The sequence below is a fragment of the Trachypithecus francoisi genome, unplaced genomic scaffold, assembly GCF_009764315.1.
Source record: "Trachypithecus francoisi isolate TF-2019V2 unplaced genomic scaffold, Tfra_2.0 Lachesis_group4, whole genome shotgun sequence".
NCBI lineage: Eukaryota > Metazoa > Chordata > Mammalia > Primates > Cercopithecidae > Trachypithecus > Trachypithecus francoisi.
In genome coordinates, this window is record NW_022681469.1 from 139,329,626 (window position 1) to 139,347,999 (window position 18,374).

General features: G+C 51.4%; 1 protein-coding gene across 11 annotated transcripts in view; it reads left to right on the plus strand.

The window, feature by feature from the left end:
- CCM2 (CCM2 scaffold protein) overlaps positions 1-17,847 on the plus strand; it is a 73,457-nt gene extending 55,610 nt beyond the window's left edge. For 4 of the 11 annotated variants that reach the window (XM_033194089.1, XM_033194094.1, XM_033194088.1 and 1 more), the window contains 9 exons: positions 5,575-5,658; positions 6,120-6,303; positions 9,828-9,964; positions 11,241-11,376; positions 13,178-13,300; positions 14,156-14,213; positions 14,893-15,004; positions 15,674-15,812; positions 17,163-17,847. In XM_033194089.1, the coding sequence (XP_033049980.1) occupies positions 5,575-5,658; positions 6,120-6,303; positions 9,828-9,964; positions 11,241-11,376; positions 13,178-13,300; positions 14,156-14,213; positions 14,893-15,004; positions 15,674-15,812; positions 17,163-17,443 (1,254 nt within the window). In that variant the 3' untranslated portion in view covers positions 17,444-17,847. The remainder of the gene's footprint in view (positions 1-5,574; positions 5,659-6,119; positions 6,304-9,827; positions 9,965-11,240; positions 11,377-13,177; positions 13,301-14,155; positions 14,214-14,892; positions 15,005-15,673; positions 15,813-17,162) is intronic. The other 7 variants (XM_033194093.1, XM_033194096.1, XM_033194091.1 and 4 more) reach the window with 3 other exon arrangements.
- The last annotated feature ends 527 nt before the right edge of the window (positions 17,848-18,374 follow it).

Here is an 18,374-nt window from a genome sequence, read left to right on the forward strand (position 1 = left end):
AAATTAGGCTTGGCTTATTGGCCATCTGTGTATCTTTAGAGAAGTGTCAAGTCATTTGCCCAATTTTTAATTGTGTGAGCTACCATGACCAGCCTAATTTTCTTATTTTTAGTAGAGACTGGGTTTCACCATGTTGGCCATGCTAGTCTTGAACTCCTGACCTCAGGTGATCCTCCTGTCTTGGCCTCCCAAAATCCTGGGATTGTAGACATGAGCCACCGCCCCTGCTACAATGATTGATATTTGAACAATGAATGAGCCTTGAACACCTGGGATAAATCCCGCTTGATCGTGGTATATAATTATTAATACATGATTGGATTCAATTTGCTAATATTTTATTTAAAACTTTTGGCCAGGCATGGTGGCTCATGCCTGTCATCCCAGCACTTCAGGAGGCCAAGGCAGGAGGATCATTTGAACCTAGGAGTTTAAGACTAGCCTAGGCAATGTGGTGAAACCCTGTCTCTTAAAAAAAAAAAAAAAAATACAGGCTGGGTGCGGTGGCTCATGCCTGTATTCCCAGCACTTTTGAAGGCCGAGGTGGGCGGATCAGTTGAGCTCAGGAGTTCGAGACCAGACTGGGCAATATGGCAAAACCCTGTCTGCCTCTACAAAAAATACAAAAATTAGCTGGGCCTGGTGGCATGTGCCTGTAGTCTCACCTACTGGTGGGAGGATCGCTTCAGCCCGGGAGGTTGAGGCTGCAGTGAGCTGTGATCATGCCACTGCACTCCAGCCTGGGTGACAGAGCAAGACCCTGTCTCAAAAATGTATGTGTGTGTATATATATATTTATTTTAGTGGTTGTCTTAAGGTTTACAATATACATTCACAACTAATCAAAATCCACTTTCAAATAATGCTGTGCTGCTTCACAGGTAGTGCAAATACCTTGTAACCAAGTATTTCCAATTCACTCGTCCCGCTGCTTATAACATTGCTGTCATTTATTTCATTTATCCTTAGGCTACAGTCACCCAATACACAAATTTTATTTTGAACAAACTGTTAATGTGTTAGAGCAATTAAAATAAGAAAAAAAATACTAATTTTACCTACCTTTATTTCTTCTCTGATGCTTTTCCCCTTTACATAGATCAGAGTTTCTGACCATATCATTTTCATTCTCTCTGAAGAAGTTCTTTTAACTTTTCTTGAAATGTTAAATCCCTGAGTTATTGTTTTTCTGAGAAAAATCATTTCTCTTTCACTTCTGAAGGGTAATTTCACTGGATACAGAATCAGATAGTTCCCTCTCTCTTCTTGCTTGGATGGTTCCTGAAGAGAAGTCCAGTGTCATTCTTTTTCTTGCTATTTTATAGGTAGGGTGTCTTTTTCCTGTGGAAAAAATCTCCAGATTTCTGCAGAAGAGATAGTCTTCCTTTCTGATTTTCTTTTTGTCTTTGATTTCTGCAATTTGATGTGATTTGTCTCAGTGTAGATTCCCTGCTTTTTACCGTTTCGTGTTCTCTGACCTCATTGGATCTGTGGGTGGGTGTCTGACATTAGTTTGGGGAACTTCTCAGCTCTCATTACTCCAAATAGTTATTGTGTTCTTTTCTTTCTCTTGATATCCTCATTGCACATATGTTATACCTTTTGTAACTGTCCCACAGTTCTTGCATATTCTGTTTTCTTTATTTCATTCTTTTTTCCCTTTGATTTTCACGTTTGGAGGTTTCTGTTGACTTATTCTTAAGCTCAGAGAGTCTCTCCTTGGCTGTGTCCAGCCTCTTGAGCTTGTCGAAGGCAGTCCCCATTGCTGTTACAGGACTTTTGCTTTCTGGCATTTCCTGCTGATTGTTGCTTAGGGTTTCCATCTCTGCTTATGCTGCCTGTCTGTTCTTACATGATGTCTACTTTTTCCATTAGAGCCATTACCATATTAATCGTAGTTGTTTTCAATTCCCAATCTGGTAGTTCCAAAATCTCCACCATGTCTGAGTCTGTTTCTGATATGAGGAACTTAGGCATCGGGTTAATAGGCCTTAGTGTGAGGTATGTTTGTCTGGCTGGGAGTTGGGCTGTGTTTACTGTTTGCTGCCCTTGTAGATGCTGGGGGATAAAATCTCCTGTGTGTCCTTGTTTTTGTGTTCCATTGTTTTTGGGTTTTCTTCAAGGTTCCTTCTTAAATAGAGTCTGAAGCTTGCAGTTCTTGTAGGTGTGCATCCCTGTTATTACACAGGGGTCCTGTTGAGGCTTTCAGGGGAGAGGAAGTGTTCTGTAGCCCTGGAATTAGGTCTCAGTGTTTTAGTGAGCCTGTGTCCCTGGGCCGCGGCCTTCACATGTACTTCTTAGTTTTGTTTTTTTCCTCCTCCTCAGGAGAGACATAAACGATAGAGGAGGCAGGAATTGGGTGTTTCCTTACCCCTAGGTGGTTAGGCTCTGGTAAAATAGTTTTCCTTGAGGAAAGGCCTTTGTTAAGGATAACAGAATGCTCTGGTCATTCCTTTTTCTTCTTCTTTTTTTTCTTTCTTCTTCTTCTTTTTTTTTTTTTTTTGAGATGACCTCTGAGCCCTTTATATGTTGGTTGGGAAACTGGAGTGCTGTGGCACCATCATGACTCACTGCAGCTTCCACCTCCTGGGCTCAAATGATCCTCCCACCTCAGCCTCCTGAGTAGCTGGCACCACAGGCACACCGCCATGCCCAACTATTTTGTTGTTGTTGTTGTTGTAGAGATAGGGTCTCACCATGTTTCCCAGGCTGGTCTCAAACTCCTGACCTCAAGCAAACCTCCCGCCTTGGCCATCCAAAGTCCTGGGATTATGGGCATGAGCCACCACACCTGGCCTGGTTATACTTTTAAATGATGTATTTTCCCTCCTCCTGCCAGAGTATGAGGAGATGTTTCTCCAGTCTCACCCTGACAGCCTGGTGGGGCTCCTAGTGGTAAAACTCAGACTGGTATGGGGACCTTCCCAGTGACTGGTCCCCTGGAGTTTTTGTCTCATACTGGTCCATGCTCAGTCTCTGCCATTTATCAGTTCCCCTTTCCTCTCCGCTGGTGCTGGCTCTAGGGTTTCTGCTGCGCAATGAGCTGTGATTCTTAGCATTGCATATCTGTCTCTCCATCTTTGGGGTTATTGTTTTTTCATGTGACCTCAATTATCTGATGGATCTAAGAACAGTCATTGATTGTAAGTTTGCCAGCTTTCTTGTTGTGAGGATGGGAGTGATGACTTCTGAGCCCTTTACAAGCTGGACAAGAAATTGGAAAGTCCCATTTCATTCTTTTTTAATAGAGAACTTAACTGTGTGAGGTAATGAACAACTGAAAAATGTTGAGTGCAAGAAGCCTGTTCTTGGGAAGAATCAGCAACCCATTTTAAAAAACAGAAACATTAAAAATGTTATGGTGTGCCGGGCTCGGTGGCTCAAGCCTGTAATCCCAGCACTTTGGGAGGCCGAGATGGGCGGATCACGAGGTCAGGAGATCGAGACCATCCTGGCTGACACGGTGAAACCCCGTCTCTACTAAAAACTACAAAAAACTAGCCGGGCGAGGTGGCGGCGCCTGTAGTCCCAGCTACCCGGGAGACTGAGACAGGAGAATGGCGTGAACCCGGGAGGCGGAGCTTGCAGTGAGCTGAGATCCGGCCACAGCACTCCAGCCTGGGTGACAGAGCGAGACTCCGTCTCAAAAAAAAAAAAAAAAATGTTATGGTGGTTGGTAAGATACAGGCAGGAGCACAGCAGGTACAGTGCTGCTGCCCACAGCCTTCTGCACCTGAGGCCCTGTGTCATGGAGGTTTGCTAAGCCAAGTGCCTCACAGCCATGTGTGACCAAAAAAACCTGTTTACTAAATGTTTTAGTCAGTTTTGTGCTGCTATAACAAATACCACAGACTGGGAAATTTATAATGAATACAAATTTCTAGGCTGGGCATGGTGCCTCACACCTGTAATCCCAGCACTTTGGGAGGCTGCGGTGAGCAGATTGCTTAAGTCCAAGAGTTCAAGACCAACCTGGGCTACATGGTAAAACCCTGTCTCTACAAAAATTAGCCAGGTGTGGTGGCACACCTCTGTAGTCCCAGCTACTCAGGAGGCTAAGGTAGAACAATTGCTTTGAGCCTGGGAGGCAGAGGTTGCAGTAAGCCAAGATCACGCCTCCTCACCCCAGCCTGTGTTACAGAGTGAGACCCTGTCTCAAAAAAAAAAAAAAGAAAAAAAAAATCGTTTAGTTCTGGGGGCTAGGAGATTTAACGTTGAAGGGCACAGCTGGTGAGGGGCTGCATCTGCATCTTATGTTATCCCAGGGCGAAAGGTGGAAGGGCAGGAGAGGGAACGGGGTCAAATTCATTTTTTGACCTTTTATCAGGAACCTGCTCCTGAGATAACAAACCCCCTCCCAGGATAACAGCATTAATCTGCTCACAAGGGCAGAGCTCTTGTTGCCTAATCAGCTCTTTTTTTTTTTTTTTTTGAGACAGAGTTTTGCTGTTGTTGCCCAGGCTGGAGTGCAATGGCGCCATGTCGGCTCACTGCAACCTCCGCCTCCCGGGTTCAAGCAATTCTCCTGCCTCAGCCTCCCGAGTAGCTGGGATTATAGGCATGATCTACCACGTCCAGCTAATTTTGTATTTTTAGTAGAGACAGGGTTTCCCCATGTTGGTCAGGCTGGTCTCGAACTCCCGACCTCAGGTGATCCAGCCGCCTTGGCCTCCCAAAGTGCTGGGATTACAGGCCTAAGCCACCGCACCCAGCCTAATCACCTCTTAAAGGCCCCATCCTTAACACTGTTGCATTTGGGGACTAAGTTTCCAGCACATGCTTTTTGGGGGACACTTTGAAACCATAGCACTTCATTTTTCTATTTATGCTCATTTCTCAGCTGCGTTGACTTTTGCAATTGAGTAAGTTTATTTATTTATTTTTTTTTTGAGGCGGAGTCTCGCTCTGTCGCCCGGACTGGAGTGTAGTGGCCGGATCTCAGCTCACTGCAAGCTCCGCCTCCCGGGTTTACGCCATTCTCCTGCCTTAGCCTCCCGAGTAGCTGGGACTACAGGCGCCCGCCACCTCGCCCGGCTAGTTTTTTTTGTATTTTTAGTAGAGACGGGGTTTCACTGTGTTAGCCAGGATGGTCTCGATCTCCTGACCTCGTGATCCGCCCGTCTCGGCCTCCCAAAGTGCTGGGATTACAGGCTTGAGCCACCGCGCCCGGCCCGAGTAAGTTTATTTTTTAGTGAAGTTGTGCATGGTGCCATTGTTTTCAGTTTCCTCAGCAGTGACTAGAAAACACTGGCCATCCCTGTTTTAGAATACGGATTCTACCAAAACTAGTAGTTTTGGTACTAGTAGTTTGGGATGTCCACTGCAGGACTTTTGATGATGACCTTCACTGTAGAATAGTAGGAGATGGAGCAGCACTGTCCTCAGCCAGTAGAGATTTCTATAAGAACCCAGTACTCTCTTCCTAGAGTTGGCCCTCCACATGAGCCAGATTGGAGACCCATGGGCCTGGTGGCCTGAGTATGAAGCACTTGGTTTGTGCTCTCGGCGGTAGTGATGGTGGTGTTGGCTCAGCTCCCATTTCTCATGGCATTTTTTTTCTTCACTTTCTTTCAGTATTTAGGTCAGTTAACGTCCATACCAGGATACCTGAATCCCTCCAGTAGGACTGAAATCCTGCATTTCATAGACAATGCAAAGGTAACCCTATCCTCTTAACCCTGTGCACTAGCCCTCAGCTCCCACCAGCCCTTGGTCCCTGTACACTTGGCCTTGTGGCTGTGAGGAATGAGCCAGTCTCATCACATTATGGGTACACTTGGCTCTTGGCCATAAAGACTATTCCTTAGTATGGACATTAACTTGATTCTCGAGACTTGCTCCATGTGATTTTGGGCTATTTCCAGAATTTACATTTTCAAGATATTTCAAACCACGTGCCGTAAGTCCGAATCTGAAGGCAGTTCCAGAAGAATCTCCCAAATGGTTTGAACACATTGGTGTCCCTGGAACAAGCACTGTTCTGAGGGGAATAACACTGACCTTATTCACTCAGCATGTGTCACATGTGTGACATCAGCCAGCACAATATTCTCAGGAGAAGAGCCCCATGCTGGTTGACAGCTGAGTCTGCATTTCTGACGCCCTGTGGTTCTTTCCAGAGAGCCCACCAGCTTCCGGGACACTTGACTCAGGAGCACGATGCTGTGCTCAGCCTGTCTGCATACAACGTCAAGCTGGCCTGGAGGGACGGGGAGGATGTCATCCTCAGGGTGCCCATCCATGACATCGCCGCCGTCTCCTATGTTCGGGATGACGCCGCGCACCTGGTGGTCCTGAAGACAGGTACAGGAGGCCAGGGGTCAGGAGGCTCCTTGTCCTAAGGAGTACATGTGTGAATTTCATGAAGTTCTGGAGACAGTTTTTGTAGCTTTGTGTTGGGTGCTGCTGTTTGTCATGACCAAGAGTTGGCTTTCCTGGCTCGGAGATCAGCCAGAAGAGGGCTTGAGATCAGTTACCAGACACTGGGAGTCACTGGCACACTAAGAGCCTTTGGGAACTCAACAATACTGGGATACAATATTTAGGACTGGTATCCTGTTCCTCTGCCCGGTGGGGCTCCTGTTGACTCCCACTGGGTACACTGGAGTTGCCTCTCTCCCTAGGTGTGGTGGAGCCTAGAGAGAATGCAGTGGGTAGGGACCTCACTTCAGCTTGACTGACATTTTAAGCTCTGCACAGTGTCCTTAAAGCAAGGACAGCAAAGATGAGGCCCAGACCTCCCAGGAGTTCTTGGTCATAGAGGTTACTCTCTGTGTGTCCTTGCTGCCGGCTGCTTTCACAACGGGACAGAAGGGGACAGAATTGGGCAGAATGTTATTTTTGGCTGTGGTGAGTACAGTGATGCCTCACTGGACCCTATCCCAAGGTGCCTATTAATTTCCAGTGGCTTCCAGCCCAGGCATTCATGCCACTGAGGATGAGGGGAGAGACCATGGTTCACCCTCCCTGTATTTTGCCCCTCCCAGTCCTGAGTTTTAAAGCTGGCGTTGCAGTAGGAACAGTATCCTGGGTTCCTTGGATCTCTGCTGGTGACTGGGTTGATCCCAAAGCCTTTCATTTCCAGAGGTCCAGTGGCAGGGTGTGAAGGGGTCACAGTGGGTCTACCTAGACCACACACTGTGTTTGAGGTAGCAGAGAGGGGAAGTTGTTGTTCCATTTAAGGTCAGTCGTTCATTGAGAATCTGGCCAGTGTGTTCATGATTGACCCCTTGAGCCATGAAGCTGCCAGCTTGAGTGCGCTCTTGAGATCTGTCCACGGAAAGCCTGTGAGTCTAGATGCTTGGAGTTGCTGTGGTCACAAACTACACAGGGAACACTGGTGGGGTTTATGAAGGTGACTGTTGCTCTGCTTTGTTCTCCGTGTAGCAGTAGCTTAGACTTGCCTACATCCTCCCCAACACAGGCACACACCACACCTACACACATGTACATTACTCACCCTGTCTGGCTGAGAAGGCTGGCTTGGTGGCTACTTCTAGCCATACTGTCCAACACCATGGTGACCCCCCTGTTTTTCTACCTTTGGACCCTGCGGGAGGCCTTAGGCCTGGGCCATCCTTAGGGACAAGGAGTGAGGAGACTGGTTTCTGACTGGCTTCCTGCAGGTGTCTCAAACTGGTAGGGAGGGGAGATAGGCCCCCTCTTTATTTCTTCTCCTGCATGACAGTTTCTCAGCTTTAATTATTAGAACATATTGCTAAAGGAAATGGATAACGGATTTTTTTAAATGGAGAGAGAATGAACGCCATAGTGAGAAACTTTCCAAAAATAGATGAAAAACAGGACCTCTGGTCTTTGAGAGAACTTTTGATTTAAAGGAAGAGAGTGAATCCCTGGGTCCTGGGGGCCATCTTTCTTGTTTTTACAGATGCACTGGAGCAGTTTTGTGTCTCCTGTGTTACATGAGGCATGCTGTGTTTTTTAATTTTTAAAATATTTTAACTTTTTTTGTTAAGGATGAGGTCTCTCTGTGTTGCCCAGGCTGGTCTTGAACTCCTGGCCTCAAGTAATCCTCCCGTCTTAGCCTCCCAAAGTGTTGGGACTACAGGCATGAGCCACTGCGCTGGGCCGCCATGCTGTATTTAGGATTAGGAATCCAGAGTTCTCAACTTAAGAGACCGGCAGGTGAATAGCTAACGTTTACTCAGTGCCTGCTGTGTGCAAGCAAGTCTCTGTGTCTCTTTGGACCAAAAGTACCCTGGTATTTGGGATAGCACAGGAACGGGGAAGTTGGGGGCCAGGTTAGCTGCAATAGGGTCCATGTGGCAGGAACTGCTTGGAGGGCGGTGACTTGAGTTGGTGCCAGATGAGGCAAGGTCACCCGTGCACCCACAGTAGCACTTCCTGGATGATACAGGAGAGGCATACAACTTGCTGCCCGCATCCTTAGGCTGCCCACCCTGCTTCCTTGAGAACTGCCACAGGTACACACCAGGGAGCCAACATTTAAAAAATGTTTAAAAAGTAGAGATTTCTTACCAAACTCATACCAAAAAAAGAAAAAAAGTAAAGGGAAACAAGTGAATTTTTTTTTTTTTTTTTTTGAGACGGAGTCTTGCTCTGTCACCCAGGCTGGAGTGCAGTGGTGCGATTTCGGCTCACTGCAAGCTCCACCTCCTGGGTTCATGCCATTCTCCTGCCTCAGCCTCCCGAGTAGCTGGGACTACAGGCTCCTGCCACCATGTCCAGCTAATTTTTTGTATTTTTAGTAGTGACAGGGTTTCACCATGTTGGCCAGGCTGGTCTTGAACTTCTGACCTCAGGTGATCCACCCGCCTCGGCCTCCCAAAGTGCTGGGATTACAGCCATGAGCCATCACGCCTGGCCAATTATTTTCAATAATATATTTTATTTAGCCCTCTGTACCCAAAACATTATCACATCAGTATATAATCGATATAAAAATTGTTGAGCTACATAGCGTTCTTTCTTTGTCTACCTCTGAAACCCTGTGTATAATTTGCACTCACACGTTTCAATGTGGACTCATCACATTTTGCATACTCAGGAGTCCTGTGGCCAGTGGCTGCCACAGGGACAGAGCAGCCCCAGGAGTCTCACTGTGGGGTTTGAGGTACAGTCCCTTATGGAGCCCGTGTCTGTGCGCATGCGCGTACCTTGCACCTGGCCTGGGACAGCCTTCTTCTCCCTCCTGAGGCTGGCCTGCCCTCCAACACCCTGGCACTGGTGGCACTTCTACGTTTTGTTTTCAGTCCTGAAGTCCTCCCAGGGTGGTCCGAACTGATGGTAAGAGCCCTGCTTTCTGGGGATGGGCCTCCCTCCTGCTGTCAGGAAAACCACTGAGTTACTCCATGTATTTCAAGAGATCCTCATTTGTCTAGGGAGGCGATGGGTAGGATGTTAGAAACAAGGGCACTGGGGTCTGACCATCTAGATTGCCACGTGGACAGTGCAGCTCACACGCCCTCAGGCCTGGCCTTTCACCTCCCCCTGCCTCCGTTTACCCATCTGTAAGAAGGGAACTCCCTCAGAACACATGGAAACCTCCTGGAGGTGACTGTTCTCAGAGTTGTGTATGTGGTCTGTTGTATATGAACTTGAAGCATGTGAAACTACAGGATGACGTGCAGCTCTAGTGCCCTGGAGCTCAGGGGTCGTGTGTTCCCACCCTTCTTTAGAGAAGCAAGGTGTGTCTGGTGCAGGCCCTTCACCCGGGTCGTTCTGTGGGTGCCTGAGCCAGGTAAAGGTCCTCTCAGCCTGTTTCCATAGCGGCCTCAGCTGTTGCCTCAAGTGCCCCCATGCCTGCCCTTTCACTGCACTAACCTGAGATGGTATTGACTTCTTAGCCCAGGACCCAGGGATCTCCCCCAGCCAGAGTCTGTGTGCGGAAAGTTCCAGAGGTCTCAGTGCAGGCTCCCTGTCGGAGAGTGCAGTTGGGCCCGTGGAGGCATGCTGCCTGGTCATCCTGGCTGCAGAGAGCAAGGTGAGACTTTCTCGCCCCACTCACTCAGAACCGAGTCCTGTCCCTGGCTCCTCCCAAACCCTGCTCATGGCCAGCTCTGCCTGTGGCCCCACCCTGGCCATACCCAGCACAGTGCTGGGTACTGTCCTGGCCCCAGCTGCTTCCTCTGCCATTGCCTGTCCCTGCCTCACCCTAGTCCCCGCGCCCAGCCCCACCTCTCTGCTCAGCCCTGCCCCAGGCATTGCCCCCATCCTGGCCCTGCCCACAGCTCCTCTACCCATGGCTACACCCCAGGTCCTGCCCCAGACCCAGGGCTCCCTAACGGTTCCCACCCCTGTGCCTTCCGACCCTCCTATCTCCAAGCCCCAGCACCTTCTCTGAGACCACCTGGCTACTGAGCTTTTTGCTTATTCTTCAAGGTGCCCCCACGCTGATGGGCAGGAAGCGGCAGTCACCTGCCTGGGAGCTGCATCCTAGACCTGCCTGGTGTTCAGGACTGTGCTTATAGATTACTCACCACCTGGAAGAGCCAAGGGCCGGGCCCTTGTAGGCTAGGGTTTGGGGCCCCCTCAGCCACCCAGTAGCTGTGGGGGCTTGGCAGTCACTTAACACCTTTCTGTTTAATTTCCATATCTGTAAAATGGATCCTAGTGACCACCCACCTTAAATATCCGGTAATGAGCATTTCTCAGTGTTGGTACTACTCTCATTTTTAGCCCGGTAATTTTCCACTGTGGGAGGCTGCCCTGTGCATTGTGGGGTGTTGAGCAGCATCCCAGCTTCTCCCCTTGTGACAGCTGAAAATACCTCCAGATATTGCTACATGTCCCCTAGGAGGGGTACAAAAATTGCCCCAGTTGAGAGCCTCTGCTTTAGACAGCACACTGTTATAAAACTGTGTAGCTGTTAGAAACGCCTCCAGGTGGGCTCTGATACTGATGGTATCTCCTCTCACCTCTTTCCTGGGCTGGGATCGGGTTGTGAGGGTGTTGATAGGTCAGGTTAATGGGAAGAGGACGTAGGGCTGGCAGCTAACACTTGTGCCCTGCACAGTCCTCTCACATTTGCAAAACCACCCCTGGGCCATGTGGCAGTCCTAGATGGAGTCCCGGGGCAGTTGGCTAGGTCTCCCTTTTGACACCCCTTTGGATCAGTGAAAGGCAGAGGGACACATTCTGGCATCCGCTCTTCATTCATGTTGATTGAGCATCTGGGCTGCCCCAGGTATCCTGGAAGCTGCTTGGGAAGGCGCAGTCTCCAGCCAGACTGACTGAGCAGCTGCTGTCCCCCACTGCAGGTTGCTGCTGAGGAGCTTTGCTGTCTGCTAGGCCAGGTCTTCCAGGTTGTTTACACGGAGTCCACCATCGACTTTCTGGACAGAGCGATATTTGATGGGGCCTCCACCCCCACCCACCACCTGTCCCTGCACAGCGGTATGTTGAGTGAGAGTGGGCAGCGGGTGGGAGCAGGGACAGAAGGGGCTACTGCAGTGGCCCCCAGCTTCCCATGAGTTACTCCTGGAATAGCGCAGTTACTGCCGTGACATGGTGGCCTTTTGTTCCCAGACTTTGCTGTTCACATTAGCCCATAGGGTTTCATCAAGGCAGAAATGTCACCTGTCCTTGAGCGAGTTGCACCAGGTCAGCACGATGGCTTCCTGGAATACATTTGGGGTCTTTGAACACTTTTTTGGAACCACTTGTGGCTAAAGTCACTTCATTTAACTCAGAACAAAGAGCCTGGAGAAGGCTGCTAGCATTGGGGCCTGTGATGGAATTGGGGAGGCTGAGAGTGGATCTGGGGAGCCTCCTTTTCGGTATGCCCGGACCATGGCTACTCTTAATGTGAAACTCCTTCCAGGACCATGGCCAGACCCATGGGAAGCTGCTCAGGCTGCCTGGGAGGTCAGCTGGCAGTTGTGGAGCAGTGGCAGATGGGGAAGAATCGAAGGCACCCCAGAGCTGCCTCCTCCTGCATGACCCACACAGCATTTTCAGGAGTCTGTTAGTCCACTGAAAACACTTCATCAGCAAGCTCACTTGAGTTAAGTCTTCAAAAACATCATCTTTTTCAGATGTGTTACTTATTGAGGATTAATGGTTTACATAAATCAGGTGCATAAAAAGCTGTTGGAGGCCGGGTGCGGTGGCTCACGCCTGTAATCCCAGCACTTTGGGAGGCTGAGGTGGGCAGATCACCTGAGGTCGGGAGTTCGAGACCAGCCTGACCAACATGGAGAAACCCCGTCTCTACTAAAAATACCAAAAAAAAAAAAAAAAAAAGCTGTTGGAAACAGTGTGGCTTGTTGAGTGCAATTTCTTCTTTTTATGGAGATAAGTCCCAGCCCTCTACCCTTTCCCCAGTAACACACATCTCAATGAAGAGAGTAAATGGTGGAGAACCCTGGGGAAGCCTGTGCTGGTGTGAGGGCTGCTCCTCAGTGCCTCCTCCCTCCCTTTCTTGCTGCTGGTGCCAGAGCCCTTTGTGGGCACCTTACGCCCTGTGTTGGCACAGCAGCTGCAGAGAGGACAGCTGCTGAGCTCTCAGGCATGCTCTCCATCTCATTTAGTCCTCAGTGACCCAGTGAGTTAGGTGCAGTCTTCATCCCCATTTTAGAGATGGGGAAGTGGAGGCTTAGAAGTCAACAGCATATCCAGAGGAATGTACCATATGAGTAGCAGACGATTTATCAAACTGCCATTCAGTTTCAGTGTGATTGGTTTGGCCCTTGTGCATTAAAATTCCCAAAGGGCCTTTTTTTTTCTTTAATAATTTTTTTTACTGAGAACTACACAAGTCATACATGTACAGTTGAATGAATTTTCACAAAGTAAACACATCATGTAACACCACTACTGAGGGCTGCTGAAGTGGGCTTCTTCCCCTGCCAGCCTTTCCCAAGACCTCCCCTTGGGATCCACACACAGATGTGCACACGTTACGCACACCCATACACACATGCATGCATTCTCTGCTTATTTCTGCCTTGGAGTATTGCTTGCTGTGTTCTCTCTACTCCAGCTATGCCAAAACATAGCAGCATAAACAGCAGAAATATATTCTTTTATAATTCTATACATTAAGAGTCCTATGTGGGTCCCACTGGGCTAAAGTTGAGGTGTCCACAGGGCTGGTTCCTTCTGGAGGCTCCAGAGAAGAAGCCATTTCCTTGTCTTTCCAGCTCCTAGAGGCGGCTGCATGCTTTGGCTCATGGCCCTTCCTCTGTCTTCACAGCCAGCCACGTGACATCTTCCACAGTCACATCTTCCTTTGACTCTCAGCTTCCTCTGCATTTCAGGACTCTTGCAATCACATTGAGCCCACCCAAATTCTCCAGGGTCATCTCCCTATTTCAAGGTCAGCTGATTAGCATCCTTTATTCCCCTTTGAAATTGGTAACACATTCACCAATTCCAGGGATTAGGATGTGGACATCTTTGGGGGGGTCATTATTCTGCTCTCCATACTTACCTTGTTCCTAGTGCCAGAAATGTCCCTTTTATCTCCCAGCCTCCCCCTCTGCTCCCATTTAAAATCTTACCCTCTCCGCAACACTCACCTGCCTCACTCACAAAGCTTTCACTCACTGCCTGCACTGGTGTGGAAATGTGCCTTCCTCAGGTTTGGAATAGCAACTTACAGTCTGTGTCACGCAGACCTAATGTCATTTGTTGAATGTAGCTGCTCAGTGTTGACCCTTTGCTGGTCTGAGGGTCTCAGGAATCCTGTGGCTTCGCTGGGTTCAGGTGGGGAGTCAGACTGCCCGGCTCTGACTGTGGTTTCTGCTGCGTGACCTGGGCCAAGTTGTGTAATCTCTTTGACTGACTTCCTCGTCTACAAGTGAAGACAGGGGTGATATGTGCCTGGGTTAAAGGAGACAAAGCCCCAGTAACCCTGCATGGCACGTGAGTGATACCTCAAAGACAGCTTTTGTTGACTCTGGCCATGGGTGAATGTGAACTTCAGCCCAGCCGCAGCAGGATTTGCATTTGCCAGGATCCCCAGGAGGGGTGTATGTGGGCTCAAGTCTGGGGGCCCCTGCCCTGAGGCACACAGCACATTCCAGAGTGTGGGCAGCTTGATGAAGGACAGCAGGGTCCCTGAAGGCCAGGGGTGCCGCTGTCTCCTATAAATACAGCAGTGGGCTGGACTCAAAATGCCTCCCTACCATGTCCCTGAAAGTCATCTTAGTTTTCTGCATCTTCCTTACAGATGACTCTTCTACAAAAGTGGACATTAAGGAGACCTACGAGGTGGAAGCCAGCACTTTGTGAGTGCACATGCCACCAAGCCGTGCTGTGGGACACGCACCAAGTGCATTGCCCAGTGTTGTCCAGGCTGCAGCCAGTCGGCGCCCCCATCTCAGCCCACCATCCCCAGACCCACTGTCCCCAGCTTAGTGAATGGTTGAGGCCTGACTCGCCGCCCTCTCCTCATAGACTTCTAGAGCCCTTGCTGTCCCTCTGGTCTCTCCCTGCCCACCTTCCCGTGGCTTCCCAAGAGTGAGCTTGTAATAGGCATGTTGGATGGAGCTGTTCCCCTGTCCAACCCTGCCGAGGCGCTGGCCTTCCAGCCCATATCTGCTACTGCCTGGGCCTCTGTAATACTTCAGCCCACTGGTGCTCTCCATTCCTGCCACCCCACAACCCCGGCTCCTCCCTCCGAGCCTTTCGCTTCCCCCTCCCAACAATGCTGCCCACCACCTTGACCTATGTACTCCCTCCCTTCACTCAGAGCCCACCTCAGAGCCACACCCCCAGGGAGCCCCAGGACCAGGCCAAGCTGACCACCCTGCACCTCAGCCAGCTCTCCTCTTACCATCATCATCACTCACATTCCTCTGTTCAGGGACAGTGACCCACACACACAGCATGGACTAGGTTTCCTGAAACGTGTGTGGGACGGAGGGTCAGGGAAGTCACCTGCTCACATACCACATTCTTCCGCAGCTGCTTCCCTGAGTCCGTGGATGTGGGTGGTGCATCACCCCACGGCAAGACCATCAGTGAGAGTGAGCTGAGCGCCAGCGCCACTGAGCTGCTGCAGGACTACATGCTGACGGTAGGCCTCTGCCGCAGGGGTGCTGGGTTGCTTGAGGGAGGGGTGCCCTAGGGTGGATGCGGAGAAGAGGGGGAGGAGGAGGAGGAGCAATGCCTAGCACTGTTGGTCAGTTTTGCTGACATCACCACCTTTTCCCGGGGATAGTCTAGGAGAGCATGAGTCAGTGGGGCTGAGTTGGGGGTGCTATGGCCATCAGGACTGGACTGCCGGCCTGTGCTTGGGTCCTGGGGGAGGGGAGGGAATGGTGGCCTCTGCAAGGCTACATGGCCAGACACTTTTATCCTTCCCATCTTATGTAGTTCTGTCATAGAAAACTCAAGTCTTCCTAATCTGCCTGTGTGTAGCCTGAGGGCAAAGGCATTGGCCCAGTACCAGGTTGCCAACTTCCACCCTGCCCTGCTGGCTCCTGTCCCTCCCATGCACTCTGTGTTCCAGCTCAGGAGAGTGGAGCCTGGGTGCCCGGGTGCCTTGGTCTCTTCTGGGTGGGCCCCGTGCCAGGCCTGATAGGATGGGGACACATTGTGGGCATTCTGATGCCCCAGCCTGTGCAGAGGTGAAGCCAGAGACAGCTGGTGCTCTGGCAGGGGTTAGTGGCTGTCGCAGGGTGGGCCCGACTGCCGACTCTTGCCCACTGTGCCCAGCCCTGCACCTGGCTCCGCTCTCTTGCAGCTGCGCACCAAGCTGTCGTCGCAGGAGATCCAGCAGTTTGCAGCGCTGCTGCATGAGTACCGCAATGGGGCCTCTATCCACGAGTTCTGCATCAACCTGCGGCAGCTCTACGGGGACAGCCGCAAGTTCCTGCTGCTTGGTGAGTGGGCCCCGGAAAGAGGGTGGCTTGTCCAGACCTGGCTTGGGGAGGCTGATCCCTCCTGGGAATGTGCACACGGACCCCTCAGTGGGTGCAGCAGGGGCTCCATCAGGGATGGCAGATTTGAACCAGAGATGGTCATGAGAGCGCAGTCCAGAGATCGGGGAATCTGCTGTGGTTAGTCAGAAGGGCTTTTCCCAGGGACTGTTGGGGGCCCACCGACAGGCCTTCATTCTCCTGGGAACTCAGGCTGAGCTGGGTGGGTCCTGCCAGGAAGCAACAGATCTCCCAGGAGCGGGGCTGGGAGTGAACACAACCCTGAGATTTAGGAGAAGAGTGCTGGAGGAGCCAGGGACGCATGGGTTTTGGTGAATGTGTAAGACTTCAAGGCGGAAGGACCAGCGTTTGCCAAGACCCCCAAAAAGCTCAGCACATAAGGCCAGTGCAGCTAGAGGGCTGTGTGGTCTGAGCAGCAGAGTTGGTTGTTGGCCCCACACCTCTCAGGGATGGTGACTTAGCTGTGGTTTCCCTCTGTCGACACTTAGAACACAGCAAGTTGGCAGTAGTTTGTTGCTAGTAGCTAGTTGAAGGCTTCTGGGTCCTGGGCCTGTTTTCCCCGCAAACCAAGGAAGGTGAGTTTGTTACCATTGTACCGATCTGGCAGTGGCTACCCAGGGCTCCCTGCTCTTAGAAGCATGAAGGGCTGCAGGCTGGGGCAGCCTGTGTGTACAACAGGGTCTGTCTAAGCAGTGCCCACCCCTTCTGTGCTGCGTCCTGTGTCACCTCCTGGCATGGGACTCTGTCTTTCCCTCCACAGCAGGGAGTGGAGATTCTGAGAGACACACTAGGCTTCCCACATAAGAGGGCAGCCCTCTGAGTTGGGGCAGCCACTCAGGCCGTGGCAGGGAAACAGTGGACTTTGGCATGAGGCCTGCCTCCGAGGACTGCACCCTTGTTGCCAGGTGCCAGCAGGCGGCTTCGAGGACTGCTCTGGGCCTCAGCTTTCCCTACTGTAAAATGAGGACTTTGTGAGGACTGATAGAGAATGAGAGGAGACCACAGGTTCTTGGCCTGTGCTGGTGCCTTTAGGCCATGGAGTGTGCCTGTGGCAGAGGCAGTAAGCTCTCAGGGCCAGCAGCAGTGCCTGTCAGAGTTGAGGTTTTAGCCAAACTGGCCCCAGGAAGCATGATTTCAACCAGGATGTTAGATGCAGTGAGCATGGCATCAGGGTCCCCAAGGCCATGCGCCAGGGGCAGCTGTGGCTCTGTCAGGGGGCTTTGAGCCCTGAGAGAAGAGCTGAGTGGGCTGAGCCGAACTGGAGGTGCCATGCTGGGTGTTGTGTGTCTGCAGGTCTGAGGCCCTTCATCCCTGAGAAGGACAGTCAGCACTTCGAGAACTTCCTGGAGACCATTGGCGTGAAGGACGGCCGCGGTATCATCACCGACAGCTTTGGCAGGCACCGGCGAGCCCTGAGCACCACATCCAGTTCCACCACCAACGGGAACAGGGCCACGGGCAGCTCTGATGACCGCTCAGCGCCCTCAGAGGGGGATGAGTGGGACCGCATGATCTCAGACATCAGCAGCGACATTGAGGCGCTGGGCTGCAGCATGGACCAGGACTCAGCATGATGGGCAGTGGATGGGGGGGGCACCCACACCTTCTGCACAGTCATCGTAGGCCTTTCCAGAAGGAGCTGCCCAGACCTGCGTGTCAGCCCTTGGGGCCAGGGAGAGGCTCCAGGCGCAGGTGGCCCCGGGTGGCCCAGGTCCTCTACTGTGAAGGAGCAGGGAGCTGCCGAGGGGCACGAGCCCCATTGCCGGGTGGAAGGCTCTTTGCCTTGTCCACCAGGGCTCAGCCAAGCCCTGCAGCGTGTCCCCGCTCGGGGAGGGCCTGGTCGAGCTGGCAGGGAGAGCCAGTCCTGTCGGCTGGGCCCTTGGACAGCTGTCAGTTTTGCACATGATGTTCCTATTGTAACTCTCAGAGACCTTAAAAAGTTTACTGCAATGTGAATAATTTAATCTCTGGTTGCCAAGCATGTTTCTGATCCAGTTGGGTGAAAGCCATCGGTGCCAGGAGGGGTGTCCGCTCTGGTCTCTGTCCCTGGGTCCCTGTCTGCCCTGCGGCACCTGGGACTCAGGTGGTGGTGGAGGAGGCAGCAGGCTCTTGTGCCACAGGAAGGACTTCATCTGGACTTGAGCAGCGTGGATGTGGGGCAGGAGCGAGCATTCTGAGGCCTTTCGTGGGCAGCAGGGGTAGCATGTGGCGTGTGTTTAGGGGCACCTTGACACCCTGTGCACTAAATCCTTCAAGGTCACTGGCTGTGCCCCACACTGTCCCCCCTCCCGTCCCCCTCCCCCCCTTCTCCTCCCCAGCCGTGCTGCAGGTGTTTTCCTCAAGCAGCCTGCACTACCCCATGGAACAGAAATGCTCTGTGAGATCTGGTCACCTTGGAGCCCGGGGGCTGGGTCTTCAGAGGCCAGTGTGCAACTCTGCTGACCCGCCCTGTGCCCTCATTGTGGTCCTGTCTCCATCCCCGTCCCGTGAGCTCTGTTGGCCTTG